The sequence below is a fragment of the Stegastes partitus genome, unplaced genomic scaffold (assembly GCF_000690725.1).
Source record: "Stegastes partitus isolate 25-593 unplaced genomic scaffold, Stegastes_partitus-1.0.2 Scaffold1463, whole genome shotgun sequence".
NCBI classification, from domain to species: domain Eukaryota; kingdom Metazoa; phylum Chordata; class Actinopteri; family Pomacentridae; genus Stegastes; species Stegastes partitus.
In genome coordinates, this window is record NW_007579194.1 from 42,017 (window position 1) to 69,463 (window position 27,447).

General features: G+C 40.3%; 1 protein-coding gene across 1 annotated transcript in view; it reads left to right on the top strand.

The window, feature by feature from the left end:
- The first annotated feature begins 593 nt into the window (after nucleotides 1-593).
- The window catches only part of LOC103370666 (transmembrane protein 65-like), a 53,932-nt gene continuing 27,078 nt past the window's right edge, over nucleotides 594-27,447 (top strand). Inside the window, exons 1-3 of the mRNA XM_008299795.1 lie at nucleotides 594-815; nucleotides 1,089-1,403; nucleotides 23,267-23,311. Of these exons, the coding sequence (XP_008298017.1) occupies nucleotides 1,109-1,403; nucleotides 23,267-23,311 (340 nt within the window). The 5' untranslated portion in view covers nucleotides 594-815; nucleotides 1,089-1,108. The remainder of the gene's footprint in view (nucleotides 816-1,088; nucleotides 1,404-23,266; nucleotides 23,312-27,447) is intronic.

Here is a 27,447-nt window from a genome sequence, read left to right on the forward strand (position 1 = left end):
TGTTTTGTTTTTAGGTGCAGACTTCTTCCTGGAAACAAATGACTTCCACATGGTGTCATATTTTCTCGGGGTGTGGACTCCTGTCTGGCTGAATAATTCAGATGCCCCACGTGTGTAACAGCAGAGGGCGGGATGAGCACACACCCAGCACACAAACACACTCCTGTTTTTCATCTGGTAACATCACATCCAGGCTGGAAAAATGAAAACAGAAACTTTAAAAGATTCTTCTTGTTGGCTGTTATGTGAATAAATGACGTAGGTGGGAATTCATCCCTATATTTCACTTTTAACACAGTAAATGGATCATAAATGTGACTGCAAACACTGAATTAATCCCATATGTAGGTTTTTCTCGCGAGAATACAGATTGATCTTTTAAAAACCATCTTCTCCATTATGCAGGAGCAGATCTGTGGCGTTATTAGACACGGAAAAACGCGGATACAGTACAGTCTCGTGTCCATCTCTACTGAATGTACGTCTGGCGGTGCCGTCACAGTTACGCACGGAGCAACGCAGCGCTGCGATTGGAAAATATTTTCGGGGCTGCTGGTCGCTTTAAGTTCCCTCCCATCCGCTCCTCAGCAGCCTGTCAGCCAGAGGTTACACTACTACAGCAGCCGTTCGCAAAAATGTGATTTATCCGCACTTGCAAATACTAACCAGCTCCTGTAAATGTTCCCGATTTCTGCGCGTCTGTCCGCAAACTGTCACCGCCGCTGAACCAGAAGCGTCTATGCGCCGGAGCAGCTGCTGTGTTCTGAAGGTTTCCTGAGGAGGTTGCTGGACGGGACAGCGGAGCATCGATTGAGGTGCGTCCGATAAGTCAAGTTTCAGTTTGTGGACGTTATTTTTCTGCTTTGTGTTTCCCCCAACAGACGCGTAAAATCCGCTTGAATCCATACGTGCGTAAATAACGTTATCCGAGGCCCGCGTTGGGCTCCAGCTTCAGGAGGCTGATGTATACATGTTTTTTTGTTTTTTTTTACTGCGATCTCTGCAGCGATGAATTGTGTGGAGATGATTCTCCTAGAGTCATGTTGCTTTAGGAGCTCAGAGTAACCAGGCCGCTGTTCCTCCTCCAGGTCCACCGCTCACCGCAGAGATGCTGCCCTGCCTGCGAACGGTCCTGCGGCCTGCCTTCTCCCTCAGAGCCGGGACTGGGATGGCCACGGCCGGGCTCAGAAACCACCAAGCGTCCCCGGCGCGGTCCGCCTCGGAGCCGCCGCTGCCCGTGCTGGTGCAGCGGTGTCACCTGGGCACGCACCCGCTGAAGGAGCCCGTGGAGCCGCTCAACTCTCCCCGCGGAGCCAAGGAGTTTATTTATAGCCTGCATCCGTCCGAGCGCACCTGTCTGCTGCGGGAGCTGCACAGGTTCGAGTCCATAGCCATCGCTCAAGGTAGGTCAAGTGTTCAGATGGTGGGAATTTGATGGAAATGCAGGATTTGTTCATGACTTGGCACACGTTTTGGTTGATGTGTTACAGTTCCTGCATCCAGAATGTAATGCATATAATGTGCAGCATACTGGAGGTCATCAGAAAAGACATTTTGTTCTAAATCGAAGTTATTTTTAATAGATGTCAGTGTTTTGTTTTGGGGGTTTTTTTGCGCTAAAGTGATCAAAGAGAGTATCACAGTTCCATGCATTTTTCACACCGTGCGTCCCTGGATGCAATATGTGATGACAAGCAGTTGACTCTGGGGTTACACACATTCATCCTTCAGCGTTATGAGCTTTGACAGAAGTTCCAGGCTGCAGTGACATGAAGTTTGAACCTTCAGGCCAAGTGTTGGATACATTTCATTTTAGTCTTTCAAAACATACTGGACACAGTTGAAGGACTCTGGATAAAATATTTATTGAAATGATTATTATTCCATCATGACATAATCAATCATCAGATGGGGCTCTGGGTTGACCTCTGACCTCACAGTCTGCAGAGAAAACTGAATCTATAGACAAAGATCAATAAAGTACTGTCAAGTGAGTCCTGTTCCCACATCTGTGCAACTCATTTGTCAGGAATCATTGATTTATATTTAATTTAGTCAAGTGAATTTGTGTTTTATTTACCATTATACGCTCATAAACTTGTTGGGTACGTGTGCAGCACCAGTGTTCAGCTACACTCACCTTTAGTCCGTAGACCTGCAGTGTGTCTGTCTGTCTGCTAACACCGTCGCTGCACCATAAAGAAGACGCAGGCTCAGCTCACATCCTTTATTTTGTTGTTTTCAATTGTTTCTTCACCAAAAGTGTGATTCAGGTGTATTGGAGAATGCTTGTGGGTGACTGTGCATCTATGCTAGACTGGTGATTTGTCATTTCTGCAGAGTGAGACTTCTGCCAAAACACTGCTGGGGGGGAGAGGCTTAATAGGTTCCAGCCACCCAGAGATGTCAGTGAAGGAAACCCATTTATTTCACCAACAAACATTTGACAAGAAGATGTTAAAATATTTCACTTTTTTTGTTTTTCTTTTCAGGTGTAAAAGGTTTTTTTTCCCCCTCCAGTTTGGAGTAAAACCGGTTCATTCTGGTGCTGCTTGATATGAGTTGATCAGAGACAGACCTCTGTAGCACAGAAGGTCAAATTCATATCAACATTTCTGTACAAACTGAGGGAATTTCTGGTATTTCTGACATGTCCAGTCAAAAGCAAGTGCTGCTAACTGACTTACAATACAGTTTAGGCTGTTCAGTAGAACTTATGATGCCTTTTCGGACAGTTAATCGAAATATTATCAAAATCAGAACATTGACGAGCATCATATCTAGATTGCAGGAGCTGCAGTTATTTTTTTTATTAAAGTAATTGACCCTTTTAAATGACCCATATTCTGCTTTTTGGAGTTTTCTCTGTCCGTCATTGTGTTTTATGGCCTTGTTTCTGCATATAAAACCGAACTACACACTTGTTTTTGTTTTTTTTTTAACTTAAAAGCCTTGTTTGAAGTCCAGACTTTTCTTCTGTTACTTATCTATGTCATCATGTAACACATTTGCATAACGTTTAACTAGTGGCTAGTTTGGCCCCAAAACAAAGAAGATAGCAGCATATTATCAACTGCATACAGCAGCTTCTGCTAGTGCTGCAAGATCTGGAGTTATGGTGAGTAACCAATGTCAGCTCCCTTTGTCACGTCAGATATCCAATCAGAGCAGACTGAGCGCTTATGAATGAGAGCCTTAAAGAGACAGAGCTTAAAAAAAAAAAAAAAAAAAAAAAGCTGCAGCAACGATGTACAACGTGAGAAAAATGGTGTTTTTTAAAGATTAAAGCATGCAAACATGTTCTAGTAGACAGAAAAAAGAAAAAGAAAAATAACCTAAATGAACCCATAAATGAGCATTATATGGGTTCTTTAAATGAAGCATTGTCAGAGCTAGCAGGGAGCATTCCCACAACGCTGGCGGACATTACCTACAAGTTCTAATAATGTTTTGAAGAAAACATTTCTGTCTAATATTCAAAAAACATTTTAGAGATATTTATCATTTTAAGTAATGTTCCGACATTCCAACACTTCAACATTTCAAAGATGTTTGAATAATGTTCTCAAGGCCTCAGATGGCAAAATATAATGTTCCTGTAATGTTAGTGGAATATTTTGCCTGTAATATTCTGAGGATGTGTCTGTGCTGTCGAGAATGTTCTTCTATAAAACGTTCCCACAATGTTACATGATGACAAAGGAGCAACAATCGAAAAAATTTTTAAGAATGTCACCTTTAAGAAGAACATTCTGAGAATTAAAAAATAACACTTGCCACAGAAAACACGGCTAAAACTTTGTGGAAGTTTTTCTAAATGTTTTTGGAACAAACATGTTTCTTGCCGGGGTGGTTCTGCAGAGATGCTGCAGCGTATATCTCATGTTCTCCAGCAAAAATCACATCAGCTTTATTTATATAGTGGAAAACAATAGTAAAAATGACCACTGAGATGCTGCTCACATTGCAACATCGGTCAAAATAATGGAAACATGACTTCCGTGTGTATGATTCAGTCCTTGTACGTCGTCTTAAGGTCAGAGACACATTTATTTAGTCCACTTTTGAGTTATTTCTTGAAATAAAAGACTGAAATAATGGGAGCATAAGAGCAAGAACAGGAGCACAGAGGATCTCCCAGGTAAAGAGAGAAAGAAGGAAATGGGTCGATCAATACGGTGAAGAATAGAGGAAGAGAATGAGGGAAAAACATGAGTGATGATGAAGAGGCTTTACAGCGTATGAGGCTTTGATATTCCTCTGCAGGAGAAAAGTGCAGCGTCTGTACTTTAAAATGGATCATTTTATTTTTTCAATGGCTTCGTGTCTATAGTTGGATATTGGATTTAAATGAGCCAGTTTAAAAACACAGTACATCCCAGTCACTCCATCAATGCTCTTTTCGTTTCCTCTGTAATATGATATCATGAGACTATTGATATCGAAATCACATCTGCTGCATTAAGCTCCAGGATTGCGGATAAAGAACAAGTGCTGTCACTTTATTCCTGCAGGGGGAACTAAGTGTTTCCAGTGGAGCTCTGTTGACTCGTGATAGATTCTCACGCTGGGCTGCGTCCTGCAGGGGAAACTTCAAATATCACATGAGTCAAAATCATCTCCTAATTTCTACTCATAGCATTTATAAGATATGCTTTTCATGCATTTCCTTCCACCCAGTTCACCTTCCTTTATGTTCATGTCTTGGTCCACGGTGTCCTTTAACACCACACTACTGAATGTTGAACACACATGCATCAGTTCCTATGAATAGTGTCTCATCACTGTGCAGTATGTGAAGCTCAGAATAGCAGTTTGCAATGACGTGCACAAATCACAGCCTCCACCATCACTAGATAATATGAACAGTGTGATTTGTTGTTTGGTCTGCAGTGTAAAACCTGCACTTGTTTCCCGTCACATTCTAAAAGGCAGCTACTTTCACCCTCCCCTGTTATCATGATTCACTCTAGATAAGATCCTGAATTAAAGCCATAAACATGTCCGGGGAGGGCAGCGTGTTGCTGTTGGCTGCATGTCGCTGTATTGATCCTTCGCATGACTAATCAGGTCATAGAAGCTTTTCCTCTCCTGATGTCTTAAATAGGTCAGATCTGCTTCTGCTGACTGATTGTGACTTTAGAGCTCACAGAGGTCAGTCCAGCTGCGATGACAAGGCTTCAGACTTACTGTCTGATGCGTTGATATGCATAAATTTGTGGCAGAAGGTGCTGGATGAAGCTGTTGCACAGAAAATGTCCGAATGAATGCATTTTTGCAAGTTTGATTGTGCAGGAGTCTGTTGGAAACTTTGTTCGGCTCTGAGGTTGTGTTTTGGTACGTTTTCGGTATATTGAAAGCAAGAAGTACGTTAAACTGTGGAATTTTTTTTCCTTTTTTTTCTCTCATTCTTTTCTTTTTTTGAAGATTATCTGTAAAGAGTCTGGGCTACACGGTGGTTGGTGGTTAGCACCATCGCCTCACCGGTTTGCATCCCGGTTAGGATGCCTGGGATCGTTCTGTGTGGAGTTTGCATGTTCTCCTCGTGCAGCGAGATGGACTGGTGACCTGTCCCCTGCCTTCACCCTGAGGATAGACCCCCAGCCCCCCACACGATCCTAGGGATTGAGAGTGAGGACCATCTTTAACCCTTAGGATTAAACGGTGTATAGATAATGGATGGTTGTATAGAGTCTGTCAATGCTGCTACAACTGGTTGCAGGCGAAATTCAGGAAATAAAACAATTGAAATAAAAGTTCTCTTAAATAAATATAAATCCACCAAGGTGCAGCGTTTAGAAAATGTACGACTTGAACCATTGCTGTCAGGTAACTCTCAGCAGCTCTAAAATTTCACCTCATCAGTCATGAGCAGATGCAAGTCGTGGACAATTTTGCTTGTGTTTGACTTGCTGGCTGAAATGCGGATAAGAGGGAACTTCGGCGTGTTTGGTTGCATATCTGCTGCTTTAAAAACATTTCTCTAGTTCACTTTGGCCTGAATTGTTAGCAAGAGGCTGCTTGAATGCCAAAATGTCTCTTTTTTTCTTGCACCACTAATGTTTCTATTTGAGTGATGAAATTTGATGTACAACCAGTTGGGGACTTGATCACAGTTGAACCATCTGATCCATCATCTCTGTAGCTAACTGAAAAACCGTAATGCTCCCAAGCAGTAGAGTTTCATTATAGTGGAGGCTCTTCAAGCTTTGGACATTTCAAATGGAGTTCTGCACACTCAAACATGTTCTGCATTTGTTTTGTTTTTTTGCAAATACAGGTACCATTACATTCCTACTTTCTCATGAAGTAAAAAGTGTAAAGAGTTCCTTTTTGAGAGTGATGAGTACAGAGATGAAACATTTATTTTCCTAAACATACAGTCTGTGCTATTTATTGATCAAGTCCATCATTGTACCGCATTCAGTTCCTGCATGTTTTTTTTCCAGCAACTAAATAATTCCCCACAGAAAATGTATTTACAGATATACAATACAGATCCTCAGTTTCCTACCTCCCCTGACCTTGATGTGGACTGCTATTTGTATCTCTCAGCATATAGCGTATACAGAATATAGAGTGGGAATTGTGCAGACCAGCAGACTCATCATCACAAGACGTCTCCACGCTCCCCGATCCTAATAGCACATCATTATTTTCCTCTCCAATGTGGGTGATTTCATCCTGCTGCTTCCTCTGTGTCCCACAATTACTGGCGCGCTGATCGGCGCTGAACAAACAGCTCTAAATGGGAGGTTTCACATCACACAGTCAGTCTGAAACATCACACTCATGCTGCACAGCTGCAACTAGAAAACCTTCACTCTAGATCTGTTTTTACCACTTAGCGAATCTTAAAGGCAGCATATTTTGTAGTGTCGTTTGTGCAATTAATATGATCGTTGCAGAGCATCAGGCAATAACACAACTGAGAACAGACGTGAGCCAGAGTCCTGAGGTGACTACACAGAGGGCAGCTTTCTTCCTATGGTTCCTGCCTGGCTGGAGCTTGCTGACAAACTCACCTTCGTGCTATAAAAACCCTGCGGGATTCTCTTACACACTGTATGTGCAGGCTATAGCTGAGTCGGTGGTTGCTGGACTGGTCCGCTCTCTTGCTGGCAGACAGATTGAGGTTTTGACAGGTTTATCTACATCCATCAACACTCTGCCCCGAAGCTGCAGGACACCTGAAGCCAAACCCTTTTTTGAAAAAAATGTTTTGACGTTCATATGCAGGGTGGCTAAACGCTAAAGGTCCTGGATGTCTGCCAGTGATTGAAGCTCCCAGACATGTCTTAGTGCTGGGCAGGTGCTCGGGGTTAATGGGGTGAATCGCAGTGGGTTCATGGTTGTGGAAATATTTACTGAATACTGTCTCTTCTGTTTAGGATTATGCTATTAAATTAAGGGTTTCTATGATATATTGCAATATGACAAAAAATCTGTGATTGTAGCCGAGTGCGTCTGGATAGAAAAGGACTTTTTAAATCTTTCTCATCTGGGGCAACAGTGGCCAAAGCATCAAATATAGTTTTTGGATTTGGATCAAATTCAGCTGCGGTAGAAGCTAGCTGGGCAGCTGTGCACTGAGAAGCCTCTAGTCTCTACTCAGACAGGTGAACAACCAGAGGAAACTGAAACTAAAGTGATAGTTGTTTGAGTGAAGAAAAGTAAAAATGCAATTTGTTGTGACTGTTACATATGCCGGGATGGTTATTTAGGTTCCATTTCAAAGCTTTTCCTCATAGAAATGTCCAGAATTTGAGAAGTTGAGGAGAGAGAGTAAAATTTGAAGAAAGTTAGTAGACAAGAACAGAGAGATGAGATAGAGACACTCAGGCAGAGATGTTTTAAAGAAAGGATGGAGAGGAGAAAAGTCCAAAAACCAAAGGAGCTGGACTCCAATAACCTGCTGTAATGCGACTCCGACTCTCCTAACAAGAACATCAATACTAATAAGACTACTGGGTCTTTATTTATTACTTTGATTTAAGCCAGAAATAGAGAATAAAAAATGAACTTCAATGAAACTCTTATGCCCCAAAATCTACCAGCTGGTTTGACAACCACGTTTTCTTTGTCTTTCATAAATAAATGAAAATTACACCAATTATCACGGAAGGAAACCTATTTCATTTTAAAAAAAATCTATTTATTCTGCGTATAAAAAATGGTTTTGCTTTCGTCAACAGAGAAGCTATAAATCACTCGGCTCGTGACCAAAAGTCTCAAAGATTCAGAGACCTTTCAGATGAACTGCAGACGAGCAACAATAGAACGTATCTGATCAATAAATGCAGGATGGTTCCAAAACAGTAAAGCAGATGGTCAGCAAGTTGTTGGAAGATACATTCAGCAGTGTGAGGAATCTTTCTGGGCTTTATGTGCAGAGTAATGCGGAAAATAAGTGAATAGGCCCAGTCACATAGCTCATCTATACCAGGTAGAGCCTCCATGTTTTTCTGGAAAAACACATAATCCAATAAATTCCATCTTCTTGTTATGCTCTATGGTGTTTATTTCTTTAGTCATGTTGAGCTGTTTCCAGGAGGTCTGAGTTTCAGGCGCTATAGACCTACTGGACAAATTTTGCAATTTATTTCTTCGAAAAAGTCTTTTTAAATCAGTTGTCCTGCCAATACTGAAGAGCCCACTGGGGAACCAAAAGCATAGTCCAGCTAAAATGTAGATCTTTATGAGCTCTCACTAATTAAACTGTCTGCTGCCTCACGTTAATGATGATTACTTTGTGTTGTAAAGAGACAGTGTGTGTGTGAAATGTTAGAGAGAGAGAAAAAAACAAGGAACCAACGACTACTCAGAGTGGGACATATCAAATGAAGAAAAATTAAGTTAGGAGAAATAAAGGAAGGCTCCAGTCTGGTGCTTCTTGGACTCATCATGATGATATAATGAGATTTATTTATCATTATCAGTGAATTGCATTTAGTTGTTAAACATATTAAATGTTTGAAAGAACTGCAGAAAGTGGAACTGTGGTGCTGTGTTGATGCTCGAATATGAAAAAAACAAACATTTTGAGGCAACTCTAGGTACAGTTCTTTGCATAAATTTGCATTTGAAGCTACATTACTAGGAGTACATGCTGATCTGAACATTTTTTTTTTGGTAAACCATATTTCTCAGAGAGGGAACATTCAGTGTATTTGCATATAAAGTTATCTTCTTGTTCACCACAAATTCTGGAGTTTGTATGAAATGCAGCACAAAGCGACAGAGCAAAGATTTAAAGGAGAAGGAAAGACATGAATAAATGACCGCAGATCCTTTTTGTTCCATCTGGCTTGTTTCCGAGCGACATCCCCGTGCTTTTCCCACAGGGATGCTGCTGAAAGAGAAGACGATATGAGATGGATGCAATTTTCCTCCGTGGCTCAGAGGATGGAGACGTAATGTGGAGGGAGATTTAATTGGAGATGCAAAAGAGAGGCAGCAGGAGAAAAGAGGGAGACGCCTGGATGTTCTTTATGACTTTGGTTTGTTTATCACCTGGGTGACCCCTGAGGAAGCAGCCAAACTCTGAGCGTCATCAACAAACAAATTACGCATCCTCTCCACAGCTGCTGCGACGCTTGTTTTCAAGTTCAATAATTCTTCTTCCTCGTCGCTTTTTGAAGCCAGACTCTAATGACTCTGGGATCAAAGCTTCCTCTGCTTCTCCGTCTTCCTAATGTTTTCAGTGCTCGATTTGTTGCTGTCACAGCGGATTGCGATATTTTTATTTTACCTTTTATGTGGAGAAAGGAAAGCCGTGTGCATGTTTGCCCGATTTAACAAAGGAGAGCTGCACCTTTTCATTCCTTTACTGTTTTTGTCATGCTAATGCACTGCTGCAGAGGCAGTCTGTGGTGGCATTTAACCAACTGTGACCCACACAAACACAAACGTCAAAAGATGAGACATCAGCATCCTTTCACATCATTGCATCATGCTGGGATTTGACTTTCTAAAAAAACAGCAGTGACTCTCACTGGATTCCTTTGGTCACTAACACACCAGATAGTCGATTCTGCTGCCGTCCGTTGGATGTCGTTGCTTCGTGGTTGTAACTTGTGTGCTGAAAACACACCATTCCTCACACGTAGAGTGAATTTATTGAGCGGAGTTTGCTGCCAGCAGCGGAGTCGCAGCCGTTTTAACGAGTTTGTCTCAGAGACAAAGTGGTTCTTAATTGGAAACTTGTGCTAAACTTATCGGCCCAAACATGAGGTGATACCTGCGCTCTGTGATGCTAAAAGAACGAGGTTTTCTTTGATTAACGCTACACGGCCAATTTATTGCAATAAGCTTCCGATTTCTAAAGCGGGGCTGTTGATTTTCTGGCTGTTGCTGACAGACTTCATTAGCTGTGGATCACTAATGAAGCCAGTGTGATGAGGGGCTGTTTGAGAATCCAGTCACAGGGGTGTTTAGAGAAGTTTTTCATGGTTAAACCTGTGATATCTTGCTAATGTTTTAAATTTAACCTCTCACTTCAATTATCAAATCCCTAAAAAGTCGTATTTAGCAATTTTCTTCCATGAAAATAATTCTTTCCTGTCTTAAAATATTAGGATTTGTTTCTCAGATTTGTAACACATGAAACCCCTGAAGTTCCCAGTTTGAAGGTGGAAATGCTCAGTTGTGGTTCCAATGCGTATTTCACTCATGATCCAGAATCTAAAAATCTCCATTTTTAAATGATGACAAGGTAAAAAAAACATTTTTAAAAATGTACCTGGAGGAGGTCTTTAAGGTCTCAACTGAACATATTTGATAAAAAGCTTATCTGAGGTTGTTGGAGCAGTTTTCAAATGCTTGAATAAAACAGAATATGCCATCATGAAGAGGGCTTCTTCTTCTTCTCTTTTTTTTCACCTAGTAATAAATATACTCCTTGGTCTTTAAACTAATGTTGGGTAAAGAAATAAACATCTTCTCATGTCTCACTTTTGATTTATTTACTCATTTCTCAGTCGCTCCTCCCAGAGATCTTAGCCGAGGAGTCGTGGCAACATGCATTTAACTAAATGACACATCTTTGCTTTACGGTCTTTGCTTTAGTTAAATATGATGTGTGGCGCAGCTACAGTCTGCTGCTGCGTTTTATGATCTCCAACGAATTCATGCATCAGTATTCATGACGGATGAACACACAGATATTTATGGTTTAATCCACAACATGGCATAATGTGACGAGTGTCAAATATTTCCATTCGCAGTGAAATATGAGAGTCATTGCTACACAAACAAAGACTGACAAATATTGACTGATATTGAATAATTGAATTACCCTTCAGGGATAAATAAAGTATTTTTCATTTCATTTCATTCATTCAATCATTTCATATATATATATATTAAATCCACATTTTTTCCAGTCCTGCTGCTAGCATGTTTTCTATATTCCTGCTGTGTGTTGCTTCTCTTTTGTACATCATAAACACTTCTGCAAAAAAGATGCGCTTGTGCATTTCCTCTCATAGCTTTCTCCTTGACATGCATTTAGGAACTAGGGCAGCCTTCGAGATGCTGAGATAGATTTCCGGATCACAGGCAGCAGGTCAGAGCAGACAGGGAGGCTGAAAATGAGAAATGAGATGAGTTTACTGTATAAGTTACCCAGACATGCTATTTTTTGCAGTTCACACTCTATTTAGCTGCGTTTCATCCAACTTTGCAGCATTTCTTTCATGGTCTGCAGACTCTTGTCTTTCTCATTAGAGTCCCTACAGGTAAAGCCTGGCATGATTCCTTCATATTTTGGCCTCAGACCTGTCACATCCTCCATTCCCCTCCAATCCCAGTCATCTAACTCACACTTGTTCCCATCTGTCTCCTCGTTGGTTCCCTAAGTATTTAAACCTGTTCCACCTGATCCCTGCCAGGTTGTCCGCTCATTAAGGCTTCGTATGTCGTTGACTTTGTGTTTCTGGTGTCCTCTTACCTGCCTCCTGTATCAGTTTTCTTTAATCCAAAGCCTGTACAGCTGCTGTTGGAGGAGAGAATTAGCAACAAGATGAATAATAAGGAAGCGTCTCCCTCAAAAATGATATTTTGTTTTCTTGAGTTTTTTTTAAAAGAGCACATAAAGGCCAGCGTAAATTTAGAAAATAAACAATGTCTTGGATGTGACTTTGTCTTTCATTTGGCAATCTGGTACCAATTAAAATTTCATAATTTCTAAGGGACCAAAGCGAGGAGGAAAATCACCGCATATGGTTCTTCTTTCTTGTGAAGCCGAGGCAGATGGATCGAGGCATGAATCAAATTACACAGACAGCGCAGAAGCCCGGCTAACATTGTTATGCACAGCAGGATGTGTTTGATATTCAAGGTGATATTTGTTTTTTGCGAGTCTGTCCATTCAATCATGAGGTCACGAGCTACAGAGACAGGGACGCATCATTTTCTGGTATTTTTCTCATAGGACTTTATGACCTATGGAGACGAAGCACTTTTTGTCCTTTTCAAACTTTTTTTTTTTTTTACCATCTATTTTTTGCGCTGTCATTGAATCTTTGCTCATTCTTTCCTTTCCTTCTATATGAGATAGAACACGTTATACGACATTGTTTCCTCCTTGATTTGTACCCGGCTCCTCAGAGGCTTCTCTTTCTGACCTTGCTACACCGTCAGTGCTGATTTCACTGCAGCCCCACAAGGCTGAAGTCAGCACAAACCAGATATTAAGGTTACTGTTTCCCTCCAGGCCTGTATTTACTGCACTGAACTCATGCTGGGTGTAACGTGAGAAAATGTCACACCTTAGTGGAAACAGAACTTCACAATCTTAGTTTTAATTACGTGCAACTTGTTAGTAGAATAATTCAGAACATTGTACTTGTAGGACTAAAAGCTGTGCTGTTATTAACTGGGTCTATCTGGTGGTCGATGCCACCGCGGCCATGTGGCGCACGATCAGTTTTTAGGGCTTTTTTTTTTACACCCACACACACATACACAAAAGAAATAGCTGCCTGCTGTGTCTGGAAAAATAGTGCTGATAAGAAAGCAGTGACCGAGACAGTAAAGTTGGGAGGCGATAGATGCTGAAATGCTTTTCAGAGGGGCTGCAGAGGTGTCGCTGACTCTCTGTGGTTGTGTCACTATGAGCTTTCATGATACTCAGTTGGATGAAAATATTGATTGCAGCAGCTTTGAAGTGAAAATATTAAATTGAAAATTACTGGCTGTAAGGGTCTACATTTTCCTTGCTGATTAGACTTCTCTCAGGCAAATTTAGGATAATCTTGCATGGAGTTTGCTCTTTATATTAGCAGCGTTAAAACCTTAATTTTGAAATTGTGTTGCATCACACAGATAAGGAGACACTTCATTGATGTTCCTCTCTCTAATGTCAGACATGCACATACCAAAAAATATGAAAATAATGGAGCATCACACACTGTAGGATGTTATTAAGATTGTCATGCTAAAGGGTGCAGTCGGGGAGCAGTGTGCTGATCTCATGGGAAAACAGATGTACACAAAGTGGAAACTCTGGTGCAACAAGTTGCAAACAACACTGTGTGGGAGTTTTAAAAAAAAAAACAAAGCACAAGGCTAAAGTCTGGATGAGAAAATGTTTTGGAAGATGTGGTCAGCATGGTTTGTCTTTTGTTCAAGGTGGAGGTGAAATTTTAACTGTCAGCTTTAATATCTGTAGCTAATGTTAGCTTTTTGTCAAAAACTGCAGTTCCTCAAATGGCCACTTGAGGCTGGCTCTGAAAGCGAGTCAATCTCCATAGACTTCCATGTTAAAATGTCCAACTTTACAGCAGGAAAAACATGTTTATGGGCTTCTGCAAAAAACAGTTTGGTTTCTATCATTTATTTCCTCATTTCAAATAACCGTACAGGGAGTGAATTGTCATAAAACTCACCAATTTAAATTATATTAATGTATAAAATGATGCATCAATAAGAGTGTGGCTGCTTTGAGTGACAGAAGAGTTAATGGTCCACCTCAGCTTCTCTCATGATCCACCTCTTAGCTTAGTTTTGGATTCGCCAAAGGCTAGAAGGAGTCAGGCACTGCCAAGATGTTAACAGCCGGAGCCACCACATTGATCTTCAAAACTGCTGTTCGAAAAAGGAGGAGTTCATCCATCTGTATATGCAGTCTGTGATTTAAACTCATGTCTGACATTATCGCGGTCGCCTCAATGAGTCTGGTAGCAATACGCAAAATTTAAAACTGGCTCTGTAAATCCCTCACTTTACCAAATAATCTGGGCCGAACATCGGACCAGGCTTCTCCTGAGATAGTTGCGAAGGTAAGACGGGGGTAAATCAGCCCAAAATACACAATCCCAGTTGAGTAAATTCTGATAAACCACTTTCCCATGGTTGAAACTTCGTGGAAATATTACTGCACTGACTGAAAAAAAACTGCAAATGTTGAGCAGAAGCTATTTTTAAGATGAAGCTGAACCTTGTGCAACTCAGCCTCAGTAAGCAGCTTTATCACAGCTCCTGCCACTGCGCTGTAGTAGTAATAATCTGTGTAGTCACACTTCCCCGTCTCTGCTGCTTTATACACCAACATGTCAAATAAAGCAAAACCAGTCGTAAGGTGACAAACTGTTCTGCATTAAACAGGAGCAGACATTTTGACTTGTCATGGCAGAAATAATGGCTCAGAGTAGCGGGAAGGCGTGTTAGTGTTAGCAAGCACAATAGCAGAACCTGGAAGCAGCTCACATAAATGAGCCTACATGGGATGCATGCTTCTGTTTCTAAAAACCTGAGCTTGTTGCCAAAGTGTTTTCGGTAACACTTTGTAATAACTATCCGTTATAACTAGTTCATAGATCATTTGTAAACTGTTAATTAGTGAGTTATTAACCACTTAAGTGTTTGTTAATAGTTTGTTGATGATTTATAACGATGCCTTATAGATAGTTAATAAACCATTTACAAATTGTTAGTTAATGAGTTATAAATGACTTGTTAACTGTATATTAATGATTTACAGCCACACCTTATAAACCAGTCATAGATCATGAACAAGCCATTAGTGAATTACTTGCTAATGACTTGTTAAGTATCAGTTAATAGTTTATATATGTTATTGGGACGTTATTCTAAAGTTGCAACTCTTCCTCATTTATTAACTGCTGGTAAATGAGGAATAGTTGCAACTTTAGAATAACGTCTCAATAACATAATAAGTTTATAACTAATACTTAACTACTACATTAACTCACACTTTACAGATCATTTGTTAATAGTTTGTTAACCATCTACTAATACCAATGAAACTTTGTAGAACAGCAAATGGGTGGAACAAGTTCAAGGTACAGAAATTTGATGTGATATTTAAAATATCACAGTTTTGTACCTCAACCCTCTTCCACCCATAGACTTTTCTGTGTATTATATTTTACCAAAAACATACAACAGATAGAATGTTGAACATTGTCTTTAATGTATGAGGAATAAATGAAGAATACTTGCAACTTTAGAATAACGTCCCCAATGTGTTTTCTACATAAAATATTTGCAAATAGGCTGACAGATGGTTTCTGAACCTAAACAGAGGCTGTCATTATCAGTAATGAGTGAAAACAGCAGTGTGCATGTTTGTGTCTGTACCATTAGTGAACAGGTGCTTTGGTTCCACTGATCATGTGACACCTGGGACAGCAGCTGCACGACGTTAACTCACCTGGAGGACAGAGCATGTGCTTCACTTTTCATTCAGTGTCAGCACCTAAAACTATTACTGGATTAGGATCTGCTAGCAGCAAAATGCGGTGAGCGTTTACCGTGATGTGGAGTTTCATTCCGATTTATTCATTCATTCCAACATAAACGCTGCGTGCCAATTTTGCGGGGATTCTTTGAGCTTTATATTTGTTCATAAGTCACGCCAGCACTGGAACCACTTCCTAAACCAGCGAGGCCTCATGCGTCATCAGTGACATCACTCGCCACCTAACGAAGCAAATCTCCATAGGCGCTTCATAAAGGACTTCCTGGATTTCTCAACACACGCTCCGAAGTCTCAACACAGTACATCCCATCACTAGTATAAAGGACATTTGGTATAAATCTAACTTTTAGGCATGAAAAATAATTGCCATATATTGTCATGAATGTGAATCTTTGTGATATTTAAATCTGCCCACTGCTCAACTGAGAACATTTCCATTTTTTCCTCTTTGCTTTGTCCTTTGTTTCTAAGCCAGATGGGAAACCAGGCTGCTTCCTTCTTTTCCTTCCTCCTCTTGTGGTTTGCCATTTGTCAGGAGGGTCTTTCTGAGGATTTGTGGTTTTGTGTGGCTTTTTTGTTTTCGTCTGCTGCTGTGTTTTGTTTCAGGCCTTACAGGGCTTCCAAAATCGGCTCTGGGGGAACAGACTGCTGTATTTATTTTTGTACCTCCGTGTAGAGTTCAGCGAAGTCGCAGGAGAAATTCTTGGCTAGAATTTACCGCTAGGCTTCGGTTTGTGTGTGTGTGGAGGGTCACGCTCCACTGCTTTGTATTTTCTTCTCACAGAAATATACCGAGTGGATAATTTAGCATTTACAGAGAAGCTGCTCATTATTTTCTGCTGTTATGTGACATTCAGAAGTGCCGAGGAGGGTTGGTGAGGACCAACTTTGTCTCCTAAGAATTGAAAAAATGACTTTTCTTTCAACTGGGCTTTTATATGCAAATCACAAGCTGCAGGTGAATTTTTTTTTTCTTCCCACATTTGGCTACGACTTGATTGCTTTTACTATGTTTTAGCCTTTAAAATATATTGTAAGTTTTCTCTTTGTCACCCATTCTAAGACTAATTAATTTCACCCTTACTTGCTTTTTGAAAAAGTGCTTTTCACCACAAATTTGTTCCCATTTTGCGTTTGCTGATGCCTGTCAAACCCACGTTCTGTGTGCTGTGTAATTTCCCCCTTTCTCTGCCTCATGCATCATCACAACAAGGTGCTGTGCGGATGATGAATGACTCGAGCCTTCTATTGTCTCGCTGAACCCTTGATCTCATGCACACCGGCGATACTCCACACCTCCACGTCTGAACAATTCACATAAGATGGCAAGGATGCAAATCTCTTGATTGTTAGACTTGCACAGCATCCCAGACACTCTGTCGGAGGATGCAAATGCCTTCATCTGGAAAACTGATAAAATGAGGAGTTTACATTGTGCACGTTAAACTCACGCTGACAAAGACAGTCGCGCACAAACACACTCGTGATGAAAGATGCCCTTGCGAATGTTCGTCTCCCTGCCCGTTTAACACCTGAATTTGCAGAAAATCTCTCCGCCCCATTTGTCATTTTCATTTAGGCAAATCAATCTCAGTTAAAGCGACAGACATTTATTCATCATCGCTGAATTCTTATCTCACATTTCCACCAAGAAACAAAAATCTTTGTCAAGGCAAAATGAAGACAACAATGTGTGATTTTTTTCTTTTTCTTCTCTCTTTTTCCAACAATCACAGCAAGACAAAGGTTGCGTAACTGGTTGCCATAGACAACAGCAGGACAGCAAGCAGCTGAGGAAGGAAGAAAAATAACAAAGTGAAGCTATAATAATCTTGGGGGTGAAAAAAGATAAGCAGCCAAACACACAAATATATAAATGTTTGTAGACAGACTTTTGAGATTGAGAGCAAATTCCGAATAAGAGCTTTTCAGTTTTAGCCTTTAAGTGCCGTCTGTCTGCAAAATCACTTAAAAGTCAAACGATTCTAAATTCTCTCACCTCACAGTAATCTAAGTTGAGCAGTGTTTCCTCTTGTGTACAATTCAATAAATGAAGGTTTACTGTATTAAAAATTCAGGCCTCACAGTAGAATCTCAACACAACAAATCATTACTGAGATTCAAATCTTTAATTTATTTTTCAATATTTAATACGTCCACCATTACCTATAATGGCAGAGTCAGACCTCTGGTGTTGCACAAGGAAGGATTGTGTTGTGCTGCGCTGCTCAATAAAGTAAGTCAGAGGTGTTCTGTTGGATTCTAGTTGGGTGACATCTTTTTTTTCTTCTTTAGAAACTCCTGAGAGTGTGTTTTGGATGCTTATATTCCTGGAATACTCCTCTTCTGCATCCAGTATGTTGGTTTGTCCACAGACATTCATGGTGCATCTATAAAAGTCATCTCTCCAACACATTTTGCATTCATGCAGCTCCATTTTACCACATGTTTCACTGTCAGGACTATGCATTCACTGTAGTCGTCCTGGGCAGGTTCACACCAAACATGCTGGACTCCATCTGACCCCCAACAAATTTATCTTGATCTCATCTGACCAAAGAACGTTCTCCCAACATTCATCAGGCTTGTCCTTTAGCAAAGTTTGCAGATTCATACTGCAGAGCAAACTATTTTTTGTCCTGGATATCGTCCGCAGAGGTTGATGTTATGCAACGTTCTTGTGTCTGAGCTAACACAGAAACTCTGATTTCCTTAAATAACCCCTGTGAACAGTCTGAAGCTCTCGTCCGTCTGTGTTTTCACAGCTAGATTGTGGAAGTAGTTCACTGTCCATGGAGTCATTTCAGGAGAACGACCACTTCTACTGTAACTTGTTTCCACTGATTTTTTTTTTTTTTTAGTTGCTTACTAATCACAGGTTTATTCAGTGTTGTTGAGTTTCTACTTGGGAGTCCTGTATTTTCAAAATAGTCTTTCTAAAGTTTGTGTTTTTGATGGTTAATAAGACAAAATCCTCCACTTGTCAATGTAGAATTATTGCAATTATTCAGAATGGATGCAGTTTACAATCATTTGACATTTTTTTACAAGACTGTACTGATTTCTGATGAGATTGAGAGTTAATTTAAAATAAGAGCTTCTTCGATTTATCCTTTCAGGTGCTGCCTGGCTGTCTAAATGGGGAATATAGAGTTGTACCTTTCACCAAGGGCATACAGACCCAGTGAAATATTAGATGATCAGAGTACAGTACATATTCAAACTTTTATATAGTGTGTCCTCGCTCACACCGCTCTGCACATCCAGTGGGGTGTGTTTTTTCTCGTAATGATTAGATTGTTGAGACATTTAACAGCCTTTTCATGGTCTCGGGGATTTTGTAGGTGGTGTATAGAAAATGCTTGACAGAAGGGCTGTCGCTGATCCAGCAATTAGCTGTTAAGATCTGTGACTGAAATGGTGACATGTTTGCAGTGGATCTGTAAAGACGCTCTTTATCAGCTGCCAGATGTGGGTGATTCAGCAGAGGGCGGATGTATGATTGGACAAGGCTTGAAAAGAATGAAACATGGCTGCTTTGGTATTTAATCATGCTCCTGGTTTGTGACTTATCACAGCCCATTAAATGTTTTCATTCTGTCGAAATTGAAGTCTGGGGGGGATATAAGACTCCATGCAATCAATACTTTGTACCAAAAGCATTTGGGGGGCAAAAGACGACCATGTCAGCCATCAGGGTTCTAATAAATGGGCTGGATGAAGCCCAGAGGATTGGAGGAGAAATATCTTCTTAAGGGACTCTGTATCTTATTAATGGATTTTTTTTTTATTCCATGTGACTCGCCGTGAGACGGTGACTCAGCTGCGTTTTCATTCTTTGTAAGTGATGAGAAAATGCAGCGGGAACAGGCCACCGAAATGGGCCCAGAATGATGTGTCGGGCTTTTTTTTCCTTTCATTTCTTAGTGGGACGGATAGCTATTAGACAAATAATCGGCTGCATTTTCATTCAGGAGAGTCTGACTACGTTGTCTGCTGTCTGGCGCATTAGTTAGGTGAGCCAGAAACATGCAAAAACTAATTACCAGCCAACATTTTTCATTGTGCAGACTCCAAAAGGATTTGCAACTACAGCGGGAGCTAAAGGGGATCCAATGAAATGAGCTCATTTTTAACCACAATTTTATGTTCTGAGCTTCAGAAAAGTACTTTCTCGTTTATAAATGGTGACTCTGTAGTTTCTTTAACCTCTAAAGTTGATTTTTCCTTTTCATTTTTATGATATAGTATTAAAACAAACAGATTATATGATATGAGAGGGGTTGATCATGGCAGATGCTCCTATTATTTAAAACAAAACTGAACTTTAGTCTTACAAATGTTAACATCGAGCCCTGAGGTTAAGATATTTATCATGCATGACTCTCCAAATACCTTGAGGGCTAAAAGTAACACCAGATTATTCCAATGATTCCAGGATGCAGTGATTAGAATACTAAATCTGGTGATTTTCACAAAAATCATAAGTGAGCTAATGGATAAAAAGTTTATCTGAAGATTGGGAAAATTAATCTTCTAAAAGTTTTTGAAAGTTTTAGACAATAACTGGCAGAAGAAGAAAAAAAGCTGTAGATGGTAGAAAACACACAGGAGTGAATACTGAGCTGTGCTGTACTCGTGGCCTTTCACAGCACATGATTTGACAGCGCTGCCCTCGACTCAGGAGGTGACTAATTCAACCGACCTTCTCGGGTTTGATTTATTATCACCCGTCTGACGGTGGTTGAGGTTCACTAGAATAAGCCTTATAGCTGTTATCTTTACTTCCGTACTTCGAAGATGTGTGAAATGTTTTCTTCTTCTTAAACTGGCAATAATCACTGCTTGGATACATCCAGTAGAGTGAAACTTGGGTTGTTTTGATGAAAAACTGATTCCTCTGTGTAGCATCAGTGGGTATCGGCAGATAGAGCAGTTGAGAATAATTCAGCATCAGGAAGACTTAGGTGAGAACAGTTATGTGTTGGATGCAGCAGTAATTCTGCTCATGCTGGTGATCACAGGATTAATTAAATCCTTAAACAAGCCCTGAATGAGCGATAAACGGGGGAGAAACGGTTTGTAGTACGAAGTACGATCCATCCTCCGCAGAAAAGAATCTTCATCGCTGCCAGTTTGCTGCGAGTTGACGTCGGTGGAGGTGAGAGGATTTTACAAAACCTGTGAAACGAGATAATGGCTGCAACGATGCTCATGGGGGGAAATGAACAATATTTCATTATGCACAAGCAGCTGCAGAAGCTAGAGGCAGTGACAGATCTATATGAGCGCTGATGATGAACACAGTGAACGTCTGGGGAGCGTTTTCACTCCAATGAAAGGTCGTCATTCAGGTGAACAATTGTCTATTGTTGTGTGAGAAACGTGAGACGGAGGTTTGGACTGAAGGCTGAACTAAGAGGTTTGTAATCCGACACCATGGCGGCCTGGTTTAACATTTAATAGCCAGACTGAACAGTGCAGATGTCTTTGATTTGGTTCTTTTTTTTTTGTCAAAATTAATTTTTACAGATATCCACAATGTCGTTCTTACTGATATAAATGTTATCATCATTCATGTCTATGGAGTTTCTAATGACATAAATCTACAGCTCAGCAGCAGATATTTGAGGCTGAATTTTGACTGGTTGTAATTCAAGTTTCAGATATCTGCAGTTTAACCCTCCAGCCACTTTCTCGGTGTTTTAATTTACTCCTGTTTCAGTTTTCCTCACTATGGCCTCATGTTGCACTGCAATATAAAGTCCTGCACCTCTAAGGAAACAGAACAACCGCGAAGAAGGAGAGAGAACTCAAATGTCTTCTGTGCAGTATGACACAAATACAACAAAATAGATCATAAATGATTTAAATGAATTAAATTAAAAATTGTTGGAATCCACATGTACAACATTTAGTGTTTCCATAGGTTACCAATATAAACTCTGGCTCTGCATACTACAGACACAGTGATGTTTGACGTTTTTATGATTTATGATCTATGATTTACGATTTGGAAACATGACGTTGCAGATATCTATAGTTCTGTCAGAAGCTACGGCAAGTCGGACGTGGTTTGCTTTTCCAACATTTAGCCGTATATAGTGGCACTGCAACCATTAATACTTATTGCAGACATTTTTCTACCACAGCAGAGCATCCTGAGTCTCTAGTGAACAAAGCTTTTGTTCTTCTTAATTTTTAAACATTTTTTCCATTTTCATGGCGTTTTCTAGCCAAACTCATCCAACACAATTCCACTAACACTGTCCAAAATGCATTATAAAGCTCCATGATGTTAAAGATAAGGAATTATTTACCTCTAATAGCCAAACTTTGGTACTGAACATTGAACTGGTGCCATAGACGGCGAGTCCTGAGAGGAAGAAAGAAGCAAGAATTAGATGGATGCAGATGAACAAAGCAGACAAGATTAAGGAAATTAAAAAATGTTTTCTATGCATTTTGTGACGTGACGGAATTTTAAATTGCCAAACTGAATCCTTTTTGTAACTAAATTGATATTTTAAGTGGCTGCAGAGTCAAAACTGTTCCAGCTGTAAATCCAGAAGCCGTTTTTATATAGGTGGTCTTGGCCCAGAGTCAGTAATTGACAGTTCTCCTTCCTAGAAAACAAGTCTGGATTTTGGCATTTGGACATTTTTCTAACTTGTAGCGAGGCCAGTAGTGCGTGAGGGAGTAAAGTGTGGATGCATTAGAGTGTCTTGGGAGTCGTAGTAGTTGAAACAGACTCTGTTGGGAATTCAGCTGCCTTCAGCACCGAGTGAAATCAGCTGGTTAACTGAGCAGCGGTGCAATAACACCTGGAAGTGAAGGGACAGACTTCATTATGTGGGCTAACATTTCCACTGGCCTCATGGCATCCAATTTCACCGAGCCTGCAAAGGAAATGACCCAACCTTGTGTCTTCGGCCTTAAATGCAATTATTGTCATACTCCACGCTCCAGTCGCTGTCTCGTAAATGTGGCACATCCAGCCTGATTTTATTCTGCTGTCTCTTATCTCCAATCGAGTTTACAGCTCTTTAACTTTGGTTTCTCTTTAACGTCAGTGTCACAGTGTTGAAGAATTTTTTATTCGATCTCAGAAGAGTCATTTAGTTTTTGTCTAGGTTACACTAGATGTTGGTGCTTTAAATCTGTTGATAGGAAGGCAGAAAAAAAATCACTTCTCGTCTCCTGCGCGCCTGTTCATCAGTGTTCCTTCTCTTCTGAGGCCTGACTGGCACCATGATTATCATTTGTTGACGTCACTTTTGTCCTCATCCTTTCTGTCTCAGGGGAGATGCTGTTTCCTCACTCCTTCCTCTGACTGGTCTTCATCTCCTCTGTCATGTTGCTAAAGGTTCCTCCCTTACCTACTTTTTTTTCCTCCCCTCTCTGTACCCAAAAGGTCCTGACTTGATCGCATTTTCCATTTAAGAACTGTCTGACATTCATCCTGACTTTTCCTTCCATAGAAAAGAGACCAGAAGAGACTTGAATACTTTCATAACACTTCTTTTTCCTCTTTTTTTTCAGGGCAGCTGGAAATTGCACCACCTACTGCAGCACAGTTAAGATACGGTAAGAAATTATTTATTTTTTATTCTTGTTGTATGGTTTATTTTATCTTTTTTCTTTTTTTTTTTTGCACATGTACAGACTGAGTACATACACAGTAGGTTTGAAACCTGCTCATTAATCTTGCAGCATGACAGCCAGTCAGTCCACTGGGAAGATGAATGAAGACCAATCTTGATTAGAATCAATTAGCAGGATGCTGTGATTCATTACTTGCAGGTTGTTTATGTGGTTTACCCAAAGGAAAGGAAGAGCTGCACTGTATATGCTCCAGTTAGTGGAAGCTAAAGGATTACATGAAGTAACATAAACTACGTGTGATGATAGTACAGAGGAAGGTGTGCAAAAATATGACAAACTGAAGTGTGTGGTCTCATGTGGACACAAGGCACTCATCAAAGGTAATCGGGGCCCATTTATATCACCATCATATCAAAGGATCTTGGAAATTTCACTCACTAAGTTCATCGCATACCTAAATTGAGTGTAATATGATCCACATCCACAAGAGTCTGCGTACACAGAAATTCTGGCATCATCCCAAGTCTGCCATATTAATGCTCTGCAGCAGCATGCATGTGCAGAATAATATACGATTTACTGTTTATGTATAGAACACAGCGTAATCATGTAATAGCAACAACTACACAGCCATTCATTTTGCAACTGTCTGTGTGTGCATCCATAAGGAGATATGGTCAAGACTTTATACTTTCTGCACCCACGAGATGTAAATTATGTCTCCCAAAGTTCACAAAAATCCACACGACCACTCGGCAGACGTCAGGATGCAGCCCAAAATTTGTGAGCTGCAAATATAAACTATGCTGCAACAGTTTGCATATTGGCAGGAGTATACAAATGCGTAAAATACGTGCACGCATATGGTATAGAGTTCTTCAAGCAGATTCCAGAAAACTAGAAAAGTAGTACCATAACTGCAACTAACAAAGCCTGTTTTTGTCTGTACGGGAGTACAATTAAGGCTTTATACTTTCCTCATCTGCAAGCCCATTATGATCCGCATAGCGTAAATTTTTGTCGTCTCTCCAAGTCCACAAGAGTCTGTGCAGACCCCTTTGAGGATAGCAGCCCAAAACTTGTGTCTATGAGACAACTACACTACAAGATCGGAAAAGTAGAAGCAGGAGGAAGGTTGTCTGAATAGAAAGCAAAACATTATGATGCATTTTGTTGGTTCCGACCCACTTTCAACCGTCTCGCAGTGGTACTGACTCCTGACATCAATGCAACTTAATATGTAGCTGTTCCATCATGTAGTTAGCAGAACACAAGACTTCCACGAATGAGAACACAAACAGGTGAAGATAGAAACTCCTATGTGGAAACAGACTTGTTGATGAAGCTGAATTCATCATGACTAATGTAACAGCTGCAACAAATTCATGCAAACATATGCAGGTGTGAACATTAACAAAAATAGATGTACTCAGAAATAAAACGAGTATTTAAAATAAATGGGCACCAGGAAACACTTAAAGTCAGCAACTACAATCTACAAAAGCATAGTGAACAATCCTCTCCTGTTTCTATTCACAACCTGTTAAGACCTTTAACAGAATTTTACAAGCAGTTTTATTCAGGAATTCTGTTATAAATGATGGTGAATTATACCATCTGCCCTGTACAGAACGTGCTCCTTAAAGCAGAAACTGTATTTCTATGATTACATTTTACCATATTCTCATTCATGCTGATATAAAAGCAGCCTTCAGTCATCCACAGGAGGCTTCCAAATGCATTCATAAATGCTTTCTGTGTGGAGTGTTTAAAGAGGACGATATGCAGACACACGAGGCAGGTTTCCAACAACAACAAGTGAGCTTTAATAACTAATCTGATACAAAGATCACTTCAAGAAACACAGGAGGCAAAGGTTAACTGAAAATGGGCAACAAAAGCATGAAACAAACTGAAGTGAGAAAGAAAGGAAGTCAAACCAAAGGGTTCAAAGAAGCAGAAGTTCAGGAGGAACAGTCAGTCAGGTAAGCAAGGAAACTGGCAACTGAAACGGGAAGAGACAAGAATCTGTATACAGAGGCTGATAGATGAGCTGAGGTGAAACCAGGAAGGAGAGAAAACACACAAAGAAGAACAGAAACTGAAGCAAACCACAAGCAAAACCAAAGACTGTGATATTTAATTATGAGCTATTAATTGTTCATTTAATGTTGGCATGTTGCCTATAAATGTTAATATTGGAACTTAAAATGTAGCAAACAGCTGAAGCAATAGAAAATACAGACAAAGATTGTAGAGAGACAAAAGCAGTTGTTTGCTTACCAAACATTTATTTCACTGAAAATCTGAAGCTCTTCATGTAAGATTAAAGACCAAAGTGGTTTATTATGGATTTGTGTTTTCCTCCCTACAGATGGAACATCATACACTGACATAAATTTAATTACAGCTGCACAATATATTGTTTCAAACGACCTCAAACACATCACAGTACACCTTTTTTTTGTTGTTGTTGCTCGATACAAAAAGAAAACTCATTTTCCCAAACCAATCTGCAGGCTTCACATGTGCCCAGCAAAATGAGCAGGAAGTGGAGAGAAACCCTGGAAAGGAAATATTAACTGCAAAATCAAATGCAGCATCAGTTGTATGATAAAATTTCAGCAACAGAAAGAAACACGCAGTGGCAATCGTTGGCAACACAACTAATTAATTCAGTCAGATCTGAATCCCATCCAAAGCTAAAAACTATTTTGGATGTCTTTACCAGTGCTGCACCTTATTTAATGGTTCCAAACTGATATTTTCATTTTCTATGCAGATGCACTCTCCTTATTTCTTCAGTCATCTGGTGAAAATGTCCATATTTCTCCTATCACAGCATATATATCACAGAACAACAGTTTTTTTTTTTTTCCCGGTATCGTGCAGCTCTATCTGTAATCCACCTGCATAACTAAAAACCTCTGCCGGCGTTTATCGCTCTGTGGTCTCAGCTAGCGATTTGACCTCAGCTTTCCCTCGTCCTCTACTCCTGCTGAGAGGTCAGGCAGCCTGCTGTAAAAACCCGACGTCATTCCTGTTATCTTGCGTTCGTCTGTTTTTTGTTTCTCACACTGTAAAATTGAACAGACAGCTTTGTGACAAGGAAAAACAAAGACTTCATATGAGAAATACTTCAGCGTTCTGCCTTTCCTCCTGGTGAGCTGAACTGCGTTGTGTTTGCTGCCTCGGCTCCTCAGTAAACAAACTGTAACGCAGCAGAGTAAAGCTTAAAGTAAAACGCTGACTCATCTGGCTGTCTGCGTTTCAGATGCAGCTGTGAGTCGTTGTGTTGTGTGTCATGTCTTTCTACTATGAGTTACAGGAGTTGTTGATGACTTCTTTGGAAAGTCAGTGTGCTTTTTTATCATTACTGTAAGAAACCATCTCTGCAGTGCTTGAACCACAACACCATGATGGCTCTATGAGTGATGAAATCTATCAGTTTCCTCTGAGCCAAACTGAGAGAATGTTGCTGAAACTTGGAGCCAAAGTCTAGAGCTGGTGACAGCAGGCTAAACGAGCCAAATGAACGTCCCTCTCCCAAGCTACACTTTCTACTTCCCTAAGCCCAGATGAGATATTATAATTCCATCAGAGAGTTCTGGATCTACCCGGGGCTCTTAGACATGCCAGGAAACCAGGAGGAATCCTAATCAGCCACCTCAGTTGGCTCCTTTCTATGCAAAAGTGCAGCTTCTCTACTCTGAGCTCCCTGTGGATTCCCAAACTATCCTTATCTCTAAGTCTGAGCCCAGCAACCCTACGGAGGAAACTCAGGCTGCGTTCCAGATCTAATACTTTTTTTTTTTTCTACAACTGCTCTCTCAAAGTACACACAGTTTCCTGCACAATGCATACGATTTGGACTGACTACTTGATCCTAATGTTGTGTTTTAAACTTTGACTGTCACAGTCGCTGGATACCACAACATATGTGATGTAACTGTGCAGAGGATTGTGGGTCAGAATGAGCATGCTGGATTGTATGCTGTAAAATCTGACTGCATGTATACAGCTGAAACCAGAAGTTTACATACACTATATAAAAAGACACATAACCTTTTTTTCTCACTGTCTGACATTAAATCAGACTAATCTTTTAGGTCACTTAG